The sequence below is a fragment of the Hippocampus bargibanti genome, linkage group LG03 (assembly GCF_051943395.1).
Source record: "Hippocampus bargibanti isolate YZ-2025 linkage group LG03, ASM5194339v1, whole genome shotgun sequence".
Taxonomy (NCBI): Eukaryota; Metazoa; Chordata; class Actinopteri; order Syngnathiformes; family Syngnathidae; genus Hippocampus; species Hippocampus bargibanti.
This window is the reverse complement of record NC_142736.1, coordinates 26015352-26034192: the sequence shown is the minus strand read 5'-3', so window position 1 is coordinate 26034192 and position 18841 is coordinate 26015352. Positions and strand designations below refer to the sequence as shown.

At 39.7% G+C, this 18841-nt stretch overlaps 1 protein-coding gene across 1 annotated transcript in view; it reads right to left on the bottom strand.

The window, feature by feature from the left end:
• The window catches only part of mdga1 (MAM domain containing glycosylphosphatidylinositol anchor 1), a 170128-nt gene that overhangs the window by 14811 nt on the left and 136476 nt on the right, over positions 1 to 18841 (bottom strand). Inside the window, exons 12-16 of the mRNA XM_088992820.1 lie at positions 14911 to 15091; positions 12355 to 12378; positions 9033 to 9185; positions 8791 to 8952; positions 3836 to 3966 (exon numbers count right to left, since the gene is read on the bottom strand). Of these exons, the coding sequence (XP_088848946.1) occupies positions 3836 to 3966; positions 8791 to 8952; positions 9033 to 9185; positions 12355 to 12378; positions 14911 to 15091 (651 nt within the window). The remainder of the gene's footprint in view (positions 1 to 3835; positions 3967 to 8790; positions 8953 to 9032; positions 9186 to 12354; positions 12379 to 14910; positions 15092 to 18841) is intronic.

Sequence of the window (18841 nt, the reverse complement as noted above, 5' to 3'; positions counted from 1 at the left end):
GAAGTCCGTACTGTGGTTTTGCAGCACTATCATGCTCACCTTGTGCAACTGATGTTCAGAAACAAGCAAGATACGCCTTGGAGGCCACATATCCCAATGACTAGTTGCCCTTTTTTTGTTTTGGTTTGGGAAATTAAAAGCTGTTTTTGCTCAATAAAAAAGTATGAATGTTATTGGAAGGAGTTACAAATGTGATGGATGGTAATCACATTTATTTGAATCATATCCGGATATACTATATTATTCCAGATGAACACATATGGTGCTCCACGACTGCCATGAAAGCTTGAAAGTCACATATGAGCTCTTCTCGGTTGCCTGGGAGACCACACTTTTTCTACTGTTCCCTTCATCCATCTTGTTTTACAAGTCTTGATATGATGAATATTTAAGATGAAGTAATAATTTTATTGATGCTGCAAGAGTGTGCCGCAATTTTTTGGGGTATTTTTCATCTCTCATCACAGGCTGCTGTATGTTTAAGCAAAACCCCTGGCACTGTAGTGGACACATTTTTTGCACGTCTGGCAATGAATCAGTTAATCATCAACACGTTGGCCATGCATGCATGGTTCTGCAGTAATGATTTTATATGCACTCCAAAACGCTGTCAATGTGTATTGCTGGCTATAAAAAAAAAACGTTTGAGTAGATGTGGGGGACAAGGAATGGATTTTATTTGCAAGATGTTCTCCATGTGAGCCATGTACGTTAGAAATGAACCTGATCTGCGCGTGTGTGTGTTTACCAAAGGTGTTCATTACATTGCTCAATCAATACACTGCTGAGACTGCCCACCATCTCGGAGGACGCGTACCTCTGCCTCTGCACTCTTTCCAACATCTCACAATGCCCCCCCCCCCCCCCCCATTCGAGTGAAGGAAGCACATTGCCTCAGAAACCAAGTTAATGAAGGGCTCGGGCCCCTGCCCCCCCTGACTCCCTCGCCCATCCCCCCCAGAGTAGGTCTTCGGTCTACATTTATCATAAAAACGATTCCGTCCCACCCACCACCCCGTTTTGCTCGCACACACTGAGAAAATCAAGAATCATTACAACACAACTTGCGGGCATCCCCTTACCATAAATAAACATGCTAATTGACCTGTCATAGGTAATTGCTGCAGGGGATAGGAGACAGCGCTGTGTGTGTGTGTCTGTGTGCGCATTTGTATATGTGGATGCAAATGGCATTGTATCTAACGAGGTAGTTGTGCAGGTGGATGTGTTTTTTAAGACAGGTGTTTGATTATACAATGTGTGTTTTTGATTGTTGTTTTCTTGCAATGGTGATGACTAACAACACAGATTAACTCATTCACTGCCATTCACAAATCTATTCGCAAATTGAAAATATGACGTAGAGGGCCATTCCCAAATTTGTTCGGGTTTTCTTTTTTCATGCTTGGGTGCCGATAAAGCGCTGGCCTGTGGCAATGTTTGTTTGTTTTTGCACAAGGGGGCAGCATTACCCTTTTTTCCATGTTAGCGCTCTGTTCCAGCATTCAGCAGTTGTTAAAGCGCTTTATAAACCAATATGTATGTATTGCATTGTATGTTGGACAGCCGCCCTCATTTCTAGCTCATAAAACTCCAGACCCATGTAATTTAGGAATTAACTTTTTTTTCTGATGAAAGAAGAGAGACTAAGGTTTCACTAACACTGTATTGAATGTTTATGTAACACTGTATTGAATGTTTATGTAAAACTCAATATTCTGTGGGTCCTGGAAATCGATTGACATTGACAAAAACCCCGGCACTGGAGTGGACCCATTTTTGCACGTCTGGCAGCGAATGAGTTAAACTGTTCTTTTTGAGGACATGACAATCACAAAAAGAAAGTACATTCAGATTAGAAGAGTGTCTGGATGTGATTTTTTTTTTTTTGGGGGGGGGGGGGGGGAAAGTGTGCTGATTATATAGCCATTATTCATCAGTTTTGCAAAGGGTTGGAAAAGAGAGCAGGAGAAGAGTCAGCACTGCCTTCCACCGCAAGGCCAGACAGAGCAAAATACACAAATTTAAAATCGAGTAATCACAACAAACGCTCAAGAGAGGGATGGAACAAGATGAAATTTTTTTTTTCCATCACCACTTTTCACACCAGACGTGGTTGTCAGCTGAGGCATTCTGACGCAAACAACCCAATAACTGAGTTCAAATCTCCTGGAAATTGACTTCTTGCGCTATGTTGAGTCATCTTTACTGTCGTTGTTTAATGCCATCCGGAGAAAACTAACCATGAGCACCGATATGCTGCAGGCCAAGAAAAAGCTGTGATGTTTATCTTTCCTGAAATTGTTCATCCACATTGACATTTGGACGGGAAATGACAATTGTTCAAAGGTCACATTCATAATGCTGCACTAATGGATGGATAGATGGCTGGACTACTCTAAATCATCAGTAGAGGAAGCTTCCCAAAGACACGAGGGTTGACGTAATACCCCGGAAATAACATTTTGTTTTGTCCTTGTTGGACCATGCCGTCAGTCTGGATTTGTTTGTCACTTCAGAGAAAAAAATCAATCAGAATTGTTCAGCGGTCACTGCTACGTAAAAGTGGCTCACAGATAGGTCGAGTCATGGCTTTGCAGTCAAGAACATGTAAAGTTGGGAAGCGTTCTGGCATGTAAAAAGGTCACTACTATCGCTAAGAAACACACAATTTGGTTGAATCCACACGCCACGGGGTTGATTCACTTCGAATAATGCATGGATGGATGATTGTAACTGTATCGATGAAAAGGTCTCTTCAGCTGTCATCTGTAATTCTTTGAAGGTGTCAGATGTTTCACTCCTCATCCGAAAAGCTTCGTCAGCAAATTAAAGTTGTGCTGGTAGGTCTGGTCCTCTGCTTTGATAAAGCCACCTCTGTCCAGTAGTGATATATATAGGGAAAGAGCTACCAGCACAAATTTAGTTCGTCGAGGAAGCTCCTGTACGACTGAGAGCTTACATAGACGGATTGCAATGCAACCGTACCAAAAGTTTATTTGCAACCAGACCAAGATCTGACTGATGGTAACACGAACATAAATATTCATGTAAAGACTTTTTTTCCTTCTTAATTCCATTGAGCAAGGTAAAAACGACCCATTTCCTAGACATGGATGACTTGTATTTGTTTTCTCTTGTAATTAATAGGAGGGAGCACATAAAATTGCACATTTCCACCTAGTGGGACTATTAATGGCTTTGTAATTCTGATAACTCCTACTCTGGTATCCCGTCACTGGCTCCCTAGACATTTCAGAGTTATTTTCAAGATCTTATTTGTCTTCAAATCTTTAAATGGTTTAGCTATTCCTTACCTCTCCAAGCGCATCCACCCTTACACATCTTCCCGACGCCTCAGGTCTGCTGACCAGACATTACTCGATCTGCCAAAAACTAATCGAAGGCTCAGAGGGAATAGAGCCTTTTCCGTTGCTGGTCCCAATCTCTGGAATGAGCTGCCACTGGACATTCGGCAAGCCCCCACGCTGCCCATCTTTAAAACCCGTCTCAAAAGTCACTTGTACTCTTTGGCATTCGACTCAGCATGATTTCAAGTTGATCTTGGTTTCACTCCCTGGTGCTTTCAACTATCTTTGTGATTGCTTTATTTCCTGTATATGATAGATGTCCATGTTAAGCGCTTGGTTACAGCTTCAGCTGTTGTTAAAGCGCGGTATAAATGAATACAATATGTATTGTATTGTATTCTCGTGTGATGACTTTAAACACATGAATTTTTGCATCCACTTGTCATAGACACCGCAATGTCTTTTTTTTCCCCTAAAAACTGAAAGAATAGCTTTGAGATATTGATCTCCTTTTGGGCTCTTACCTGAAATGGTCCGCTGGGATAGATGTCAAAGAATGCTTTCTTCCAGTCGGACCCTTGATGTCCTGATTTGGTCCACAACATGGAATCCATTGAGGCGATGCTCCTTATTTTCAAAAGGACATTGAGAGTGCCTGTGGGAAGGCAATGCATAGTTAGGAAATGTTTTTTTTTCATCATGGATTAATGCACATTAATCGACAGTGATTTTTTTTTTTTTTTACACATTGCATATTCTTCCTGTGCCTTTTTCAACAGGTACTCTGGCTTTCCTCAATTTTATAAGACTGTCTATGTTGCGTTAATTTCAGTTGAAACAGCGTTGTGTGTGCCCATATTGAAGTTAAATGGAGCTACACCGCGTCATACTATTCTGAGCTGTCCTTATTGATATTGTTTTAAACATTTTTGCTCAACAAAACGTTTGACATATATATAACCTATAATATGATCTAACAGGTGGAACACCTTCCCCCCTGGCAAATTATGTCAATAAAATAACGCTAGATCTATGCAACTGACTGGCAAACCATACAAATCGCAAAAGCGATGCACTTTTATCACAAAGCCAAGTAACGGCTGCGTTAACATACCCCCCTCCCTGTGGCCTGCTAAACAAGCTCAGAGTGAACTCCTCCTACTTTCTTAGGCCTCAAAGTTGTTAAAAAAAACCTTCATCTTGTTATAAATTCTCATACAGCTCTGAAGTGCGACATTAACCAACATCCAGTCTCTTATGACATGCATAGGCAGTGGTGCTGAGGTCTTTTATGCATTTCCATTTGGTGAGATTAATTTTGTTCCCCTTTCCAAACAAAATTAATCGCTCCATATGCCCACAAAACGTTCCACCTACTCTCCCGGGTGAGATTTGCATGTTTTGGAGGTAAGCCTTGAAATAATCAAGCCAGTAAGTCATTAACATTTTATTCCGTCGCAAGGGATGTGTGCCAAGGGTAAGAGTCCTGTAAATGACACTAAAGTCATTAAGATTTTAAAGTCCTGTTGGTTCAACTCCATTCACTTGGTACTCATCTTGAAAAATACCTGTGCTAACCCAACTTGAAATGTGACCTAGCTAGGTCGCTACACACCTCCAATGTGATTAATTGTTATTTTTTCGTCACCAATGACGTACTGGTTTACTGGCTTAGCTTCTGGTTCCGTTAACAAGTGAATGCCAATGGTGGTTTGTCTCTATTTGTGCACTTCATGATGGACTGGCAAGCTATCCGTGGCCTTGCGTTTCTTTTCCCTCTGAAGTTAGCTCTTGCAGCCTCCAGCTTCCCACAACAAAATCACAATTCATACATCATGTTTATAACAATGACGTCCTCTGGCCGCCAGATACTTTGTACTGAAGACAAATCAATGCTTACAACAACATGATGAAGAACACGAGGAGCCAATGGTGTTAACTTGAAATGAATGATTCGAGCGTCAACACCCATGGATTAGGAACGTTAGGACAACTACAGTCCATGACCCGAAAGCTAAGAAAGTCATGATGACACATGGGCAAGACAATTATTTCATAATGGGTGCCACGCTTACTGGACATTTTGTATTGGAATATAAAATAATGCAATGTTGGAAGAATACTAATGTTAATTCTCACTACCACCTGCCCTGTGCTGTCTTTACAAAAACGGATACAGTGGCACACACGCATGCAGCCAAAGATAAACCCACATCGTGCAACTTTTCGATTTGGTCAAGAGATACGCTGATAGAGTGTCTCCTTGGCCTGACCCTCATCCATCTTGAGACTTAGTAAAAGTAAACAAGCAAGTCACAAACATTGGGTTGCATGGTCACAATAAAAGCAGCAACTATTGCATTGTTCATGTGTTCAGTGATATCTCCTGCTCTACGTAGTCGTCGCAGGGGACAGTGATTGTTTGCACAAACACTTTTGTGTTAAAAGTGTAATGTTCTGCAAAGAAATGCATTTATGCTAATAAATGCATCACCCTATCTGCAGTTGATTAAATAAATCACTTGGGTCACCTTTGGGGGAAATACATCACAATGTACGTTGTCGATGGCAACGATTTGTACCTACAATTGCTTTTTATTTCCATTTTCAATGGAAGTCAAAGATAATCAATTTGTTTTTTTATGCAAAAATTCTAAAACTGAGCTTACTGAATTGGGATGGGGGTTCTGGCATAAGGACCAGGAAGGAACCCATTCAAGCTTGGTGCTGATCCAGTTACAGTCTGCTGGCAATGCGGCCAAGTCAATTAGTGTTCCAGCAAATCCAGGAGATAAAAAAAAGCTTGTCATCTGTGGCTTTCGGCATGAAGTGGCACAATCTTATCAGATGTGTTGTGAGCCATTTTTGGAACAAATGAAAACAATTTAACTCTTGGCCATTGTTTTTTCAGATGACAAATATTGAAACCTTGGCACTTTAAGAGTGATGATCGAAACGCAAAAAAGAAATGTTTGCAAACCTGAAATATTCCACAAGGAACACGCTCGTTTTCTCTAAGGCGTCTATAAAATCAAAGTTCTCATCACTGGCGGTCTTGTTGTGATGCTGTTTCACAGCATGCCAACATCTGTCACTTCGCACTTGCTTCCGATTACAACAATCTGTAGTTTACGGCAAGTTCATCTGCAAGAGCCCCCACACCCTTTCATCGACGTTGTTCTCCCTTTTGTTTCCAATCTGTCGTCACTTTAATTGCCTTTCACTACCCGAGCTTGTGCTGCATCTCCGCAGTAGCCGCGGCGCTCCCCACAACAAAATAAAGCAGCGGGAAAGGGCTACAAAAGCAGTGAGGGAAATGAAAGTGGAAGAGGGACGCGGCATAGAGGATTTCAGAAAAAGATGCTGTAAAGCTTTCTCAAAAGCTTGAAAGGCTGTGTGAGAGTGATGTAGAAATAAAAAGGCTTGAAGAGAAAGACGTCTGAAAAGACCATCAGCACATTGATGTACGCATACTGTCAGACAACACAAAAAAAGAGATGCACATGCACTCGACCGGTTTGAAGAGAAAATATGGGCCTATTGAAAAACACACTTATACTGTACAGTATATTCCCAGTTTTTCTGTCCTTGGGCTATTGCATTTGTGAACCAGCATGTGTGGCAGGTAAGTCCATATCTGGCTAGCAGGGGCTGCCGTGAACAGTTTGGGTCAACTTATTGTAACTCTTCACTGGCAGCGACTCATAAACAACAGTCGAGGAAGTTTCTGAAGTCCTGGTTTAGTTTGACACTTTTGCACAGTGCCATTGGCAAGCCGACTTGGAAATGTTGGATTGTTTTGAGAGCAACGGTGATGGAAGGCAAATGAATGGTTATTTAAATGAGCCGTCACTTGTGTGATGGACTTGTTGAGATTTTTAATTACAATAATTCCTCTGTGACTTACAGGAAAAACTTTTTGGGCATATGTTGATGAGAGTCTGGATAAAATGGGCATAAACTTTATACCCTTGTCTTAGTCAGTCATTGTTCTGTAGCTAGATAGATAGAAAGATGGATGGATGGATTTGGATGGATGGATCAATAGACAGACATCGATGAAAAGGTTTCTTCAGCCGTCATCTGTACTTCTTTGAAGGTGTCGGACGTTTTGCTTCTTATCTAAGAAACTTTGTCAGCAAACTGTTTACTGACGTAGTTTGCTGACTTTTCATCGATGGACTACTCCTGTACAACTGAGAGCTTACACAGACAGACAGATATGCTGTGCTTGGGGAAGGAAAGATCCACACCCAAAAAAGATAATAATTTCTATCACAATAATTAACAGTTCAAGTTGGTCTGATGGAATTTTACACACGTTTTACCTGAAAATGTGGGTTTTTCATTAACTTGTTTGCTACAATGTGTTACTTTTTTTCTAAACAAATGGCAACATCCGTTTTTTTTTTGCAACTGTCACTCGTCTATTGCAGACACATGGATGCATATGAACACATTTGGTGAGGATATCTTACTTTATCCACACTGCTCAAATCCATTTTTTTGACATCCTGTTGGTGAGTATGTGTGTGTATATGTGTGCATGTGTGTAGACGTCTGCCGGCTAGGAGAGTTGCATGCCTTCCAGCTGTGTGACAGAGCATATGATGATGAACAACTTTCCAAAGTGAGTGATTGTGTCGTGCCATTGCCATAAATCACACACCCACTGCCCATTCCACAAACAAACACAGACACACACACAAAAACTGGACCTCACCCACCTTCAGTATTTTCTACAAAGAAAAACTGGTGAAGTACATGCGGATTCTACTTGTCAATCTGTGGCAAATTAGCATTGGCCACGGCCGCTCGCGGTCACAACATCGCTCTGCTGAATGATCTCTATTGACTCATTCATTGCCAGACGATGTGCAAAAAGGTGCCCACTCCAGTGCTAGGGTTTTTGTCAGTTACTTGAATTTCAGGACCCTCAGAATGTTCAGTTTTAGGACTACATAAACATTCAATACAGCATAAGAAACCTTAGACTCTCTTCTTTCATCAGAAAAAAGAGTTAATTCCTAAATTATATGCGTCTAGAGTTATATGTGCTTGAAATGAGGGCAGCTGTCCAAAATACAATGCAGTACATACATTTTGGTTTAAATAGTGCTTTAATTACAGCTGAAGCAGGAACAAAGCGCTAACATGGGAGAAAAAGTGAAATGCTGCCACCTCGTGGAATGCAAAAATATTGCTCGAGGTCGGACCAGCGCTTTATCGGCACCCCTGCCGATAAAGCGGCATAGAAAAATGGCATACTGTATTTTCAATTCCCGAATACATTCGAGGATGGCAGTGAATGGGTTAATATAAGCAAGAAGTTGGGAAAAGTTTTTTTAGTTCTAGTTATGGTTTTGTTGGCTTTGGAGCAAATAATCTATTTGGAACTAAAATCTTCAAAAAGTTAAACATTGACAGGTGAAGAACATAGGGTGCTCTTAAGACCTATGTTATTCGCTCATTCACTCACCAATGTGCTTGCCCTTCATGTGGTAATAGAAGGAGACACAGTAAGGGACTCTGCCGGTACCCTTGGGTCCCCTCACCGTGCTCACGTTAAAAAGTGGTGAGAGCAGACGAGCCTTGTCCCCTTGAACTCGTGGTCGCGATGCTTCGATGTACATGTAGTAGCCTGAGAACAAGAAAACAACATTCATATAGGCTCTCGCCAGTATGTCGAAGCGTGGATAAAATACCCTCTCCGTTCCTCACCTTCTTTGGTTCCGCTGCGATCCGTCTCCGGCCCTGTATTGGCAGACCGCTTGGGATTTTGGGTCAGGTGATTTTGTCGCGTCCAGTCAAAGACGTCGCTTCGGTCTTGTGAAAAACCGCAGATCCTCTCATCCTCAAACCCACACACGTGATCTGGTGTGGCAATGCGGGGAAAAACACAGTGTGCAACTGTGTGAGATTAAAAATATGATATGCAGAACTATTCTGATGAGACAAGTACTTTTTGACAGACTATGAAGACATTTTAACAGGAAATTTGAAGTTGTTTAATATGTCGTTTTATCAAAATGTTAGAGTTGGGAATAAACCTTTAAAGTCACAATGAAAAGCATACTACAATGCAGATCATGACAAATCTTCTGACTTCATTTCACTGGCTATTAAAGTCTACCTTATCATCTTAACTTTCAGTCGTGCGTTTTATTGCACACACACAGACACACAAAATGGACTCAAATAATAAAAAAATAAGAATGATAATGCATTTTATTTATAAATGCCTTCCAAATAACAGAAGGACAGGTTCCAACCAAGAACAAAAAAAAAAAAAACACAGAACTACAAATAAGGAAAGAAAAGATGTAATTTAAAGGGAGTGTGCAATTTGCAATAGGTAGGTTTTGATAAGGGATTTGAAAGCGGGAACATGATCAATATTACGGGTGTTGAGTGGTAGTGAGTTTCAGACTTTGGTATTTTGCACCCCCGACAACAGCCTAACAGTGTATACGGCTGACATATTGGACGGAGTTTATGACGAGAACTTGGTCTAATCTTAAACTGACCCAACTAGAGGCCAAGTTTAATGAAAAAGCCTCCTGTGTACCCAAGTGCTTTGTATCTTGGGATGTATATGGGTGGAAAATCAATACTTGCTCGAAGTCAGCCGGCAAAATGAATTGGTGCCTGACCTGGATTACCATCAAAGTATGTTGCCCCACTGCACCCCGTTTTTTTATTTGTTGTTGTTTCTAATTCAAACCACTGACCCACCACCCACCCAGCTCATGTACACGTGTGCTCTGACACATCCTCCCAAAGACTACAGAGTGACTTTTAGTGGGTTTCTTTTTGTAGCGCTGAGAAGGTGGAGTGGAGCCAAATGCAGTTCATCAACTGATCCGGACAGGGAATGCTCCTCGAATGCCACTACATAGATCACGACAAGAAAAGTGTCGGGTTGCTTGCAAGGGCTTTACATTATAGAACGTAGAAGGCTATAACATTGTCCCAAGTGAAATCCTGTGCAGCGCAATTCACCCTGGGGTGGATAAGCAGTCCAAATAATGGATGGATTTAAGTTAGCCAGATTTATGTGAAAAACTCTGTATTGTTTTTAATGTACCACATGCTCTCTATCTCGCTAGCTAGCTAGCTGGATGGATGGTAGGTGGGTAGGTAGATGGATGGGTGGGTGGATGGATGGATGGATGGATGGATGGATGGATGGATGGATGGATGGATGGATGGATGGATGGATAGATGGATAGATGGATAGATGGATGGATGGACGGACGGACGGATGGATATTTAAAGTAAAGATACAACATTTTCCAGTTTATAAGGCGCACCGCAGTATAAGGCAAGGCGTACCCCCAATGAATTGTATATTTTCATACATGTTCCATATATAAGGCACATCGGAGTACAAGGCGCAAATTCAATGAATGACAAAAGTTGAAAAATGTTGACATTTAGAACTGCTTTAAATTAACATTCCTATTCAAATCCAAATGGTTAGTTAGTGAGGTGGAAATGTTCCAACCCTGTGGGATCTCACTCCACTTACTTTCCCAGTATTACAATTCATGAGTTACTTTGTATATTTTGCTTCGGCAATTGAATCTAAAAAAACATTTGTCCATAAGACATTCTCCTTCACTCATCTCATTGCCATCAGTAGTTTTCCAAATGCATTTACCTGATCTTTTGTGCTGAGTCACAAGATGTTTGTGAAAACTCGAGGAATGTGCTGTCTGAAGGGATCAAATTGTTTTACTCGCTCCGGGCGCTGGCCACCCACCCTGTGGCACCGTGTCTTGGATGTTAACATAACTTGTCAAACCAAGAAATCCTCTCACTTTTGGTAGTCTGTATAGAAGACTCTGGCATTACCTGACACTCCCTGCACACTGAGAATGCAATAGAAATCTGCCATTTTTGCCTGACATCACAAAAAGGTAAATAGTACTCAAGCTCAGAGCTAAGCATCTTCACATTGAAGGAAATCAATGCGTCGCAATTGGAACATCTGCATTGTGAGGCAGACGAGATAACCCAAACGTATTCTCTGTTTAAAAGAATAATAATAATAATGAATGTCAGATCAGTGGATGTTTGTCTCAAATGAAATTCTATATACTGTAGTCATCTACATGATGAATTAATAAAACTATTCATCCGACCCTTGTTGATTGCACGCGATTTGCATCCTCTCAGTGTGCTACTCTCTGTACTGCGTGTGGCGTATGTATTGGAATTTTTTTAAGGGGCTAATCTATTACAATTCACACCTTGCTCCAAGCCGCCTACTCATTTCAATTTGCTCCGTTGTTCTCACAGTCTGTTCCAATATGCAGTTGTTGGTTTTTTTTCTTTTTTTTTTTTTTTAAATTGCATCATCTTGGCAGAGCTGAGTGACAACCGTGCCAGACAAAGGCGGCGTGTCACTTATTGAAGAGGACACGCAAGCGCTCAGTCGCATGATAAATGGCAGACGTAGAAAAATAAAAGCAAGAAAATAAACAAAGAAATACATTTAAACGGACAGGATGGCATGAGATGCATTTGAGAAGCTGCGGGTATATTCATGATAAGGGTGTGATGTTTTCGGATCTTTACTGCCAACCTCATCCAGTCATGCTCTGAAGCAGTGGTTCTTAACCTGGGTTCGATCGAACCCTTGGCGTTCGGTGAGTCGGTCTCAGGGGTTCGGTGGATCTAGTCTGGACTGCAGTTAGTAGGCACAGTCATTGGAAGAAGGTTTCGTTGAATGAGCATATGAAACTGGTGGGGTTCGGTGCCTCCAACAAGATTAAGAACCACTACTCTAAAGTAATGTACTTTGCCCACAAAATTAGAAGTATTAAATTATCCATCAAGACTTTATAACTAGAGAAGTCGTTTCAACAACTCGGAGGTCTTGTCCAAGTGATTCATTAATTAAAATGAGTATTTTATTTCTAAAGGAAAAAAAGTGCTGATAATTTCAACACTTTGTCATCAATCTTTTTTTTCCTCAACATGTTAAGATGAGAAGAAGATGCAATGCAGAATGTGGAAACAAAGTGAGAGGACTCACCTGAGGGTCTTGGGTAGGTGTACGCTGTAAGAAAATGGAAATGCTGTAAGTCCAAGTGTCAAGAAAATACAACTTCTAAAGTCAAAGGATTGTTTTTCGTACGGGACAAAAGTGAATTTGGATGGCCCCTGTGCATGACATCACCCACAAGATTTCACCAAGCCTGAGAAAAATATCAGTGACAACCAAAAAGCTTTCTTGTTGGCTCTGGGTGAATTCTTTTGTGTTACTACATGCATAAAAAGATGCCTACAAGTTGAATCTAGATACATATATATACCAATAGAGGGTCATTTTGTTCTGAAGGGCTCAGAGTCATTTTACGGATATCAGAGATGAAACTGAACTACAAGTGTGAATGCTAACAAATATTTACCGTATTTTCCGGTGTATAAGGTGCACCCTAAGCCTTGATTTTCTTCAAAAGAGGATCCTGCGCCTTTTACGCAGGAGCGCCTTATATGTGAAGTCATATTGAGCAGTCACAGACACCATTCCTCCCGCCCTGTCGAAGAAGTACGGAGTAAACCCAACCTCTACTGTATTGCCTTATAATGTGGTGAGCCTTATATATGGACAACTTTTAGATATGTGTATATTATTTGGAAAACTTGTTTACATTTGTTGAAGTTGCGCCTTATAGTCCAGTGCACCTTATATATGGAAAAAGTTTGAAAGTACACCATTCATTGGGGGTTATTGTGTTAACGAAACACAATAGTTTAGCCCTGTGAAATATATCCTGCCAGTGTACACTGGCTTTTGGCTCGCCATATATGTTGATCGCCTTTTTGGTTTTTTATTTACAGCCAATATTGTTGTGACAAATGCTCTATTTCATTTCCACTTAATTTGATTTTTTTTATGATTGCACTTCTGCTATCTCCATTTTTCTTTGATTGAGAAATCAGTTAATTGCAGAACGACAATAAATACATTTATTAGATAAACAAATAAATAATCAAATAAACAAACAAACATAATAAATAAATAAACATTTTTTAATGAAACGTAGCCTTTTGCATTAAAATGAATTTTGTGTTTTTGTGTTGTTTTCTATGACGGAAAAGTAATGTCCACTGCATAATTTAATTGTGATCCCATAAAGAAAAAAAATGTTTCTCAGTGGCTGAACACTCACGCTCTGAGTACTGGATGGTGCGACTGACGTATTCCCCAATGCTGTAGGTAGTGATGGGAGCCAATCGGACTTCATAGGAAAGAGGTATTCTAAGGTTGGGAATGGTATAGGACATCAGCACCCCCTTCTCTGGCTCCCTGCTCTTGAGTTCAATCTGTTTCGACAGCACGTCCTGCTTGTTCTGGATTGCAGTCGAGAGGGAAAGGCAAAGCTTTAGACGCACTGTACAAGAATACTGGCAAGCGCAATTGAATTGCCGCAGTGTACAAATACAGCAAATAGGATCACAGGTAAAACAAATCTGTTTGAGACACAGATATAATAATAGATAAAAGATTCAAAGATTCAAAAGACTGCAAGACTGCATGAATAACTTTATCCCCACTATACGCCAGTGCTTTGCCCCCATGTGCTCTGGATGTATATTGCATACTTCTGAATTCCTTTCTTACATAATACTTTATATTATAACCTCAACATAGGTACTAAGGCACCTAGAGATTGGAGTCTTGTTGGCTCTGGGTGAATTCTTTTGTGTTACTACATGCATAAAAAGATGCCTACAAGTTGAATCTAGATACATATATATACCAATAGAGGGTCATTTTGTTCTGAAGGGCTCAGAGTCATTTTACGGATATCAGAGATGAAACTGAACTACAAGTGTGAATGCTAACAAATATTTACCGTATTTTCCGGTGTATAAGGTGCACCCTAAGCCTTGATTTTCTTCAAAAGAGGATCCTGCGCCTTTTACGCAGGAGCGCCTTATATGTGAAGTCATATTGAGCAGTCACAGACACCATTCCTCCCGCCCTGTCGAAGAAGTACTGAGTAAACCCAACCTCTACTGTATTGCCTTATAATGTGGTGAGCCTTATATATGGAAAACTTTAATATATGTGTATATTATATTTGGAAAACTTGTTTACATTTGTTGAAGTTGCGCCTTATCGTCCAGTGCACCTTGAAAGTACACCATTCATTGGGGGTTATTGTGTTAACGAAACACAATAGTTTAGCCCTGTGAAATATATCCTGCCAGTGTACACTGGCTTTTGGCTCGCCATATATGTTGATCGCCTTTTTGGTTTTTTATTTACAGGCAATATTGTTGTGACAAATGCTCTATTTCATTTCCACTTAATTTGATTTTTTTTATGATTGCACTTCTGCTATCTCCATTTTTCTTTGATTGAGAAATCAGTTAATTGCAGAAAGATAATAAATACATTTATTAGATAAACAAATAAATAATCAAATAAACAAACAAACATAAATAAATAAACATTTTTTTATGAAACGTAGCCTTTTGCATTAAAATGAATTTTGTGTTTTTGTGTTGTTTTCTATGACGGAAAAGTAATGTCCACTGCATAATTTAATTGTGATCCCATAAAGAAAAAAAAACTCACGCTCTGAGTACTGGATGGTGCGACTGACGTATTCCCCAATGCTGTAGGTAGTGATGGGAGCCAATCGGACTTCATAGGAAAGAGGTATTCTAAGGTTGGGAATGGTATAGGACATCAGCACCCCCTTCTCTGGCTCCCTGCTCTTGAGTTCAATCTGTTTCGACAGCACGTCCTGCTTGTTCTGGATTGCAGTCGAGAGGGAAAGGCAAAGCTTTAGACGCAGTGTACAAATACAGCAAATAGGATCACAGGTAAAACAAATCTGTTTGAGACACAGATATAATAATAGATAAAAGATTCAAAGATTCAAAAGACTGCAAGACTGCATGAATAACTTTATCCCCACTATACGCCAGTGCTTTGCCCCCATGTGCTCTGGATGTATATTGCATACTTCTGAATTCCTTTCTTACATAATACTTTATATTATAACCTCAACATAGGTACTAAGGCACCTAGAGATTGGAGATATATCCGTAACTGTCACTCGTATCTTCCTCCGGAACAATAACAAAATAAAATTAGTTAGGGAGGATACAAGGGTAAGCAGGACATTTACGACAAATCCACAAAATTCAAATATGATGAGATTATAGGCTTCCTGATTGGACCTGGACAGATATGTACATTGCGCTGTGGATAACCACTAATGGGATTGTATTGATCAACATACCCTCGTATCATTTTATGACAACGTGTGCCCTTCATATTTCCCTTAACGACCAACGGGAAATGGGTATAAGATAATTTCAAGCGTTTTCGTTGCTCATTTGTGTTGGAGATGGTTTTTAGATTTTCTTTTTTTTTCTACATATTTTGGCGGTAAAAGATGAACAAAAGGCAAATATAGAGATAAAGTGTAATACAACTCAAGAAAAAATAAGTACAGCTCAAATTTAAGTGGTTAAATTACCACTACTTTTAGAGGCACACATAAACTGTTTCTTCATTTTGAGTTTCACTCATTCACTGCCAGACACGTGCGAAAATATGTCCACTCTAGTGGCAGGGTTTTTGTCATTGTCACTCAACTTCCAGGATCCACAGAATATTGAGTTAATTCCTACATGGGTCCGGAGTTACGTATATGAGCTTGAAATGAGGTCGGATGTCCAGAATACAATGCAATACTGTAAAGTTTTGAGCTTTGAGTTTTGAAAGGCGCTTATAAATTAAATGTATTATTATCAATACATACATATTGCTTTATATAGCGCTTTAACATGGAAAAAAAGGGAAATTCCGTCCCCTTGTGAAGGGAAAACGTTGCCAGAGGCCACGGCCGGCGCTTTAATGGCACCCAAACAAGAAAAAACAAAACCTGAACAAATTCGGAAACGCCACTCCATGTCATATTTTCAATTCCCGAATAAATTTGTGAATAGCAGTGAATGGAAGTTAAGAAAAACATGTTTTTTCCATTTTATAAATGTACCAAATTAGATTATTAGAAAATAGATTGTATATATATATATATATATATATATATATATATATATATATATATATATATATATATATATATATATATATATACAGTAAAGTCTCGTTACATCGATATCGGATATATCGATAGTCCCGGTTATATCGATACTATTTCTATGCACGCACGGAGAAAATTACATGCAAACAGGGTCGGATATATCGATAGTCCCGGTTATATCGATATTTTTTCGGACTCCCTTGAATATCGATATAACGAGACTTTACTGTATATATATACAGGTATTGCATTTCTGAAGAGTAGGAAATAGTGATCGCAGTTGTATATGGTGCTTCATTCACTTGTGACTTCTCAGGCACCACTTGGTCCAGCCCAGTAACATGACACAACCAACTGTCAGTACAGTAAAAATGAAATAAAATAAATTGGAATTGAACTGACAAGTGTAAAAATCTTAATTGAGCGCAGCTGTTACCCTATAAAAGTAAAGTAAATCAGGTCCGAGTGTGTAATTTGTTGACACCATTTTAACAATGCTTTTGCTGCGTTCACCCGCCCCCGTCGAAAAGGCTCCATTAGCAGTGTATATGACGGTACTTGAAGACCTGACAGTGAGCCCTCTCTAATGCATTTAGGTCAGCCACTCGACCATGACACGCCGGTACACCCACGGTGTGCCATTATCAGGTAATGCATGCAACAGAAGGGTGTATTCTTTTTGTGTGTGTACGTGCGTGTGTGAGTGTGTATATGAACAGGCTAAATAGATTAAAGTGCAGGGACATAATGGGCATGAAATATGGACACCCTGTAATGCAAGACGGTCAGCAAACTGTGTGTTGACTAATGATACACTCCCCTACTTACGAACATTCGAGTTACAAACAACGGTACATACGAACATTTTATAGTAGCATGTGTAGTATTCTCTCCAGTTGTGCATGTAAATATCTTTATAGAGCATATATTTTATCAAATGTTTAACCAATACAGGTTACTTATACAAGCATTAAACATACTTATATAAAGCTTATACATACAGTAAAGTCTTGTTATATCGATATCGGTTATATCGATAGTACTGCTTATTACGATACTATTTCTATGAACACAAGGAGAAAATTTACATGCCGCAGGATCGGATATATCGATAGTGCGGTTATATCGATATTTTTTCCGACTCTCGAGAATATCGATATAACAAGACTTTACTGTACTTGCACTGGTGCAACTTCCGAACGAATTCACCTTACGAATGACCATTCGGAACATATCTCGTTCGTAAGTTGGGGAGTGTCTGTATTGTATATTGTCTTTTCAAAAACTAACTCACTATACCAAAACATGCAAAAGGCCTGTTGATTACGTAAACAAAACAAAAAATGATGGGAAGCTAAAAACAGGTATTAGCTTTCAATACAGTTTCTCATCTGGACCATGTCACATTTTTGTAGTGTTTCGACATACCATCTGGAATCCACGGCAATCACCGCAAATCAGATTTGTCCATAACACCCCTCCGCCCCCTCTCGCATCTTCTTACAATGATCCCCCTTGGGCCATCGTGGCTTTTTTTCATTGTCCACGAGTCACCGAGGTTATCCCAATGGCAATGAGAGAATGTATTTTTGGATGTTGACTGTAGATACAGACTCATGGACACACAATGCACAATTCACAACTTGAATGTGAATACTTTGTGTTGGATATCCTGCACCTCGCTCCGCTCCTTCTTCCCTCAGTGATAGTTCAGGTGAGCTGAGCAGGAAAGGTTGGCTCATTCCCTAATTTCCCATTTGCCTTTCTCATTTTCAGGATTTGCTTTCATTGCTCTTGTTGACCTGATCTTGTTAAAACTCCACTTGTGAATCGTCAGAATATTTTTTGTTATACGTATTTCTATTGAGACTCACAACCCAAAGGTCGCAGTAGGACAGTATTCAACAACCTAGTGACCCAGACAGAGATTTGGCCATTACAGTTACGCTTGCATCAGACAGAGAATCGACCATTCTCTGTTAAACAATCAGCAGAAATGATTGTTTAACAGAGAATGGTTAATTCCATTTTTGAGTGAAATGTGATGTCATAAGCAAATGTGCATGACAATAGAGGGAGAAATATATGCCACATGGGTCACTTGTGTGGAATAGATTGTATATATATATATATATATATATATATATATATATATATATATATATATATATATATATATATATATATATATATACAGTAAAGTCTCGTTACATCGATATCGGATATATCGATAGTCCCGGTTATATCGATACTATTTCTATGCACGCACGGAGAAAATTACATGCAAACAGGGTCGGATATATCGATAGTCCCGGTTATATCGATATTTTTTCGGACTCCCTTGAATATCGATATAACGAGACTTTACTGTATATATATACAGGTATTGCATTTCAGGTATTGCATTTCTGAAGAGTAGGAAATAGTGATCGCAGTTGTATATGGTGC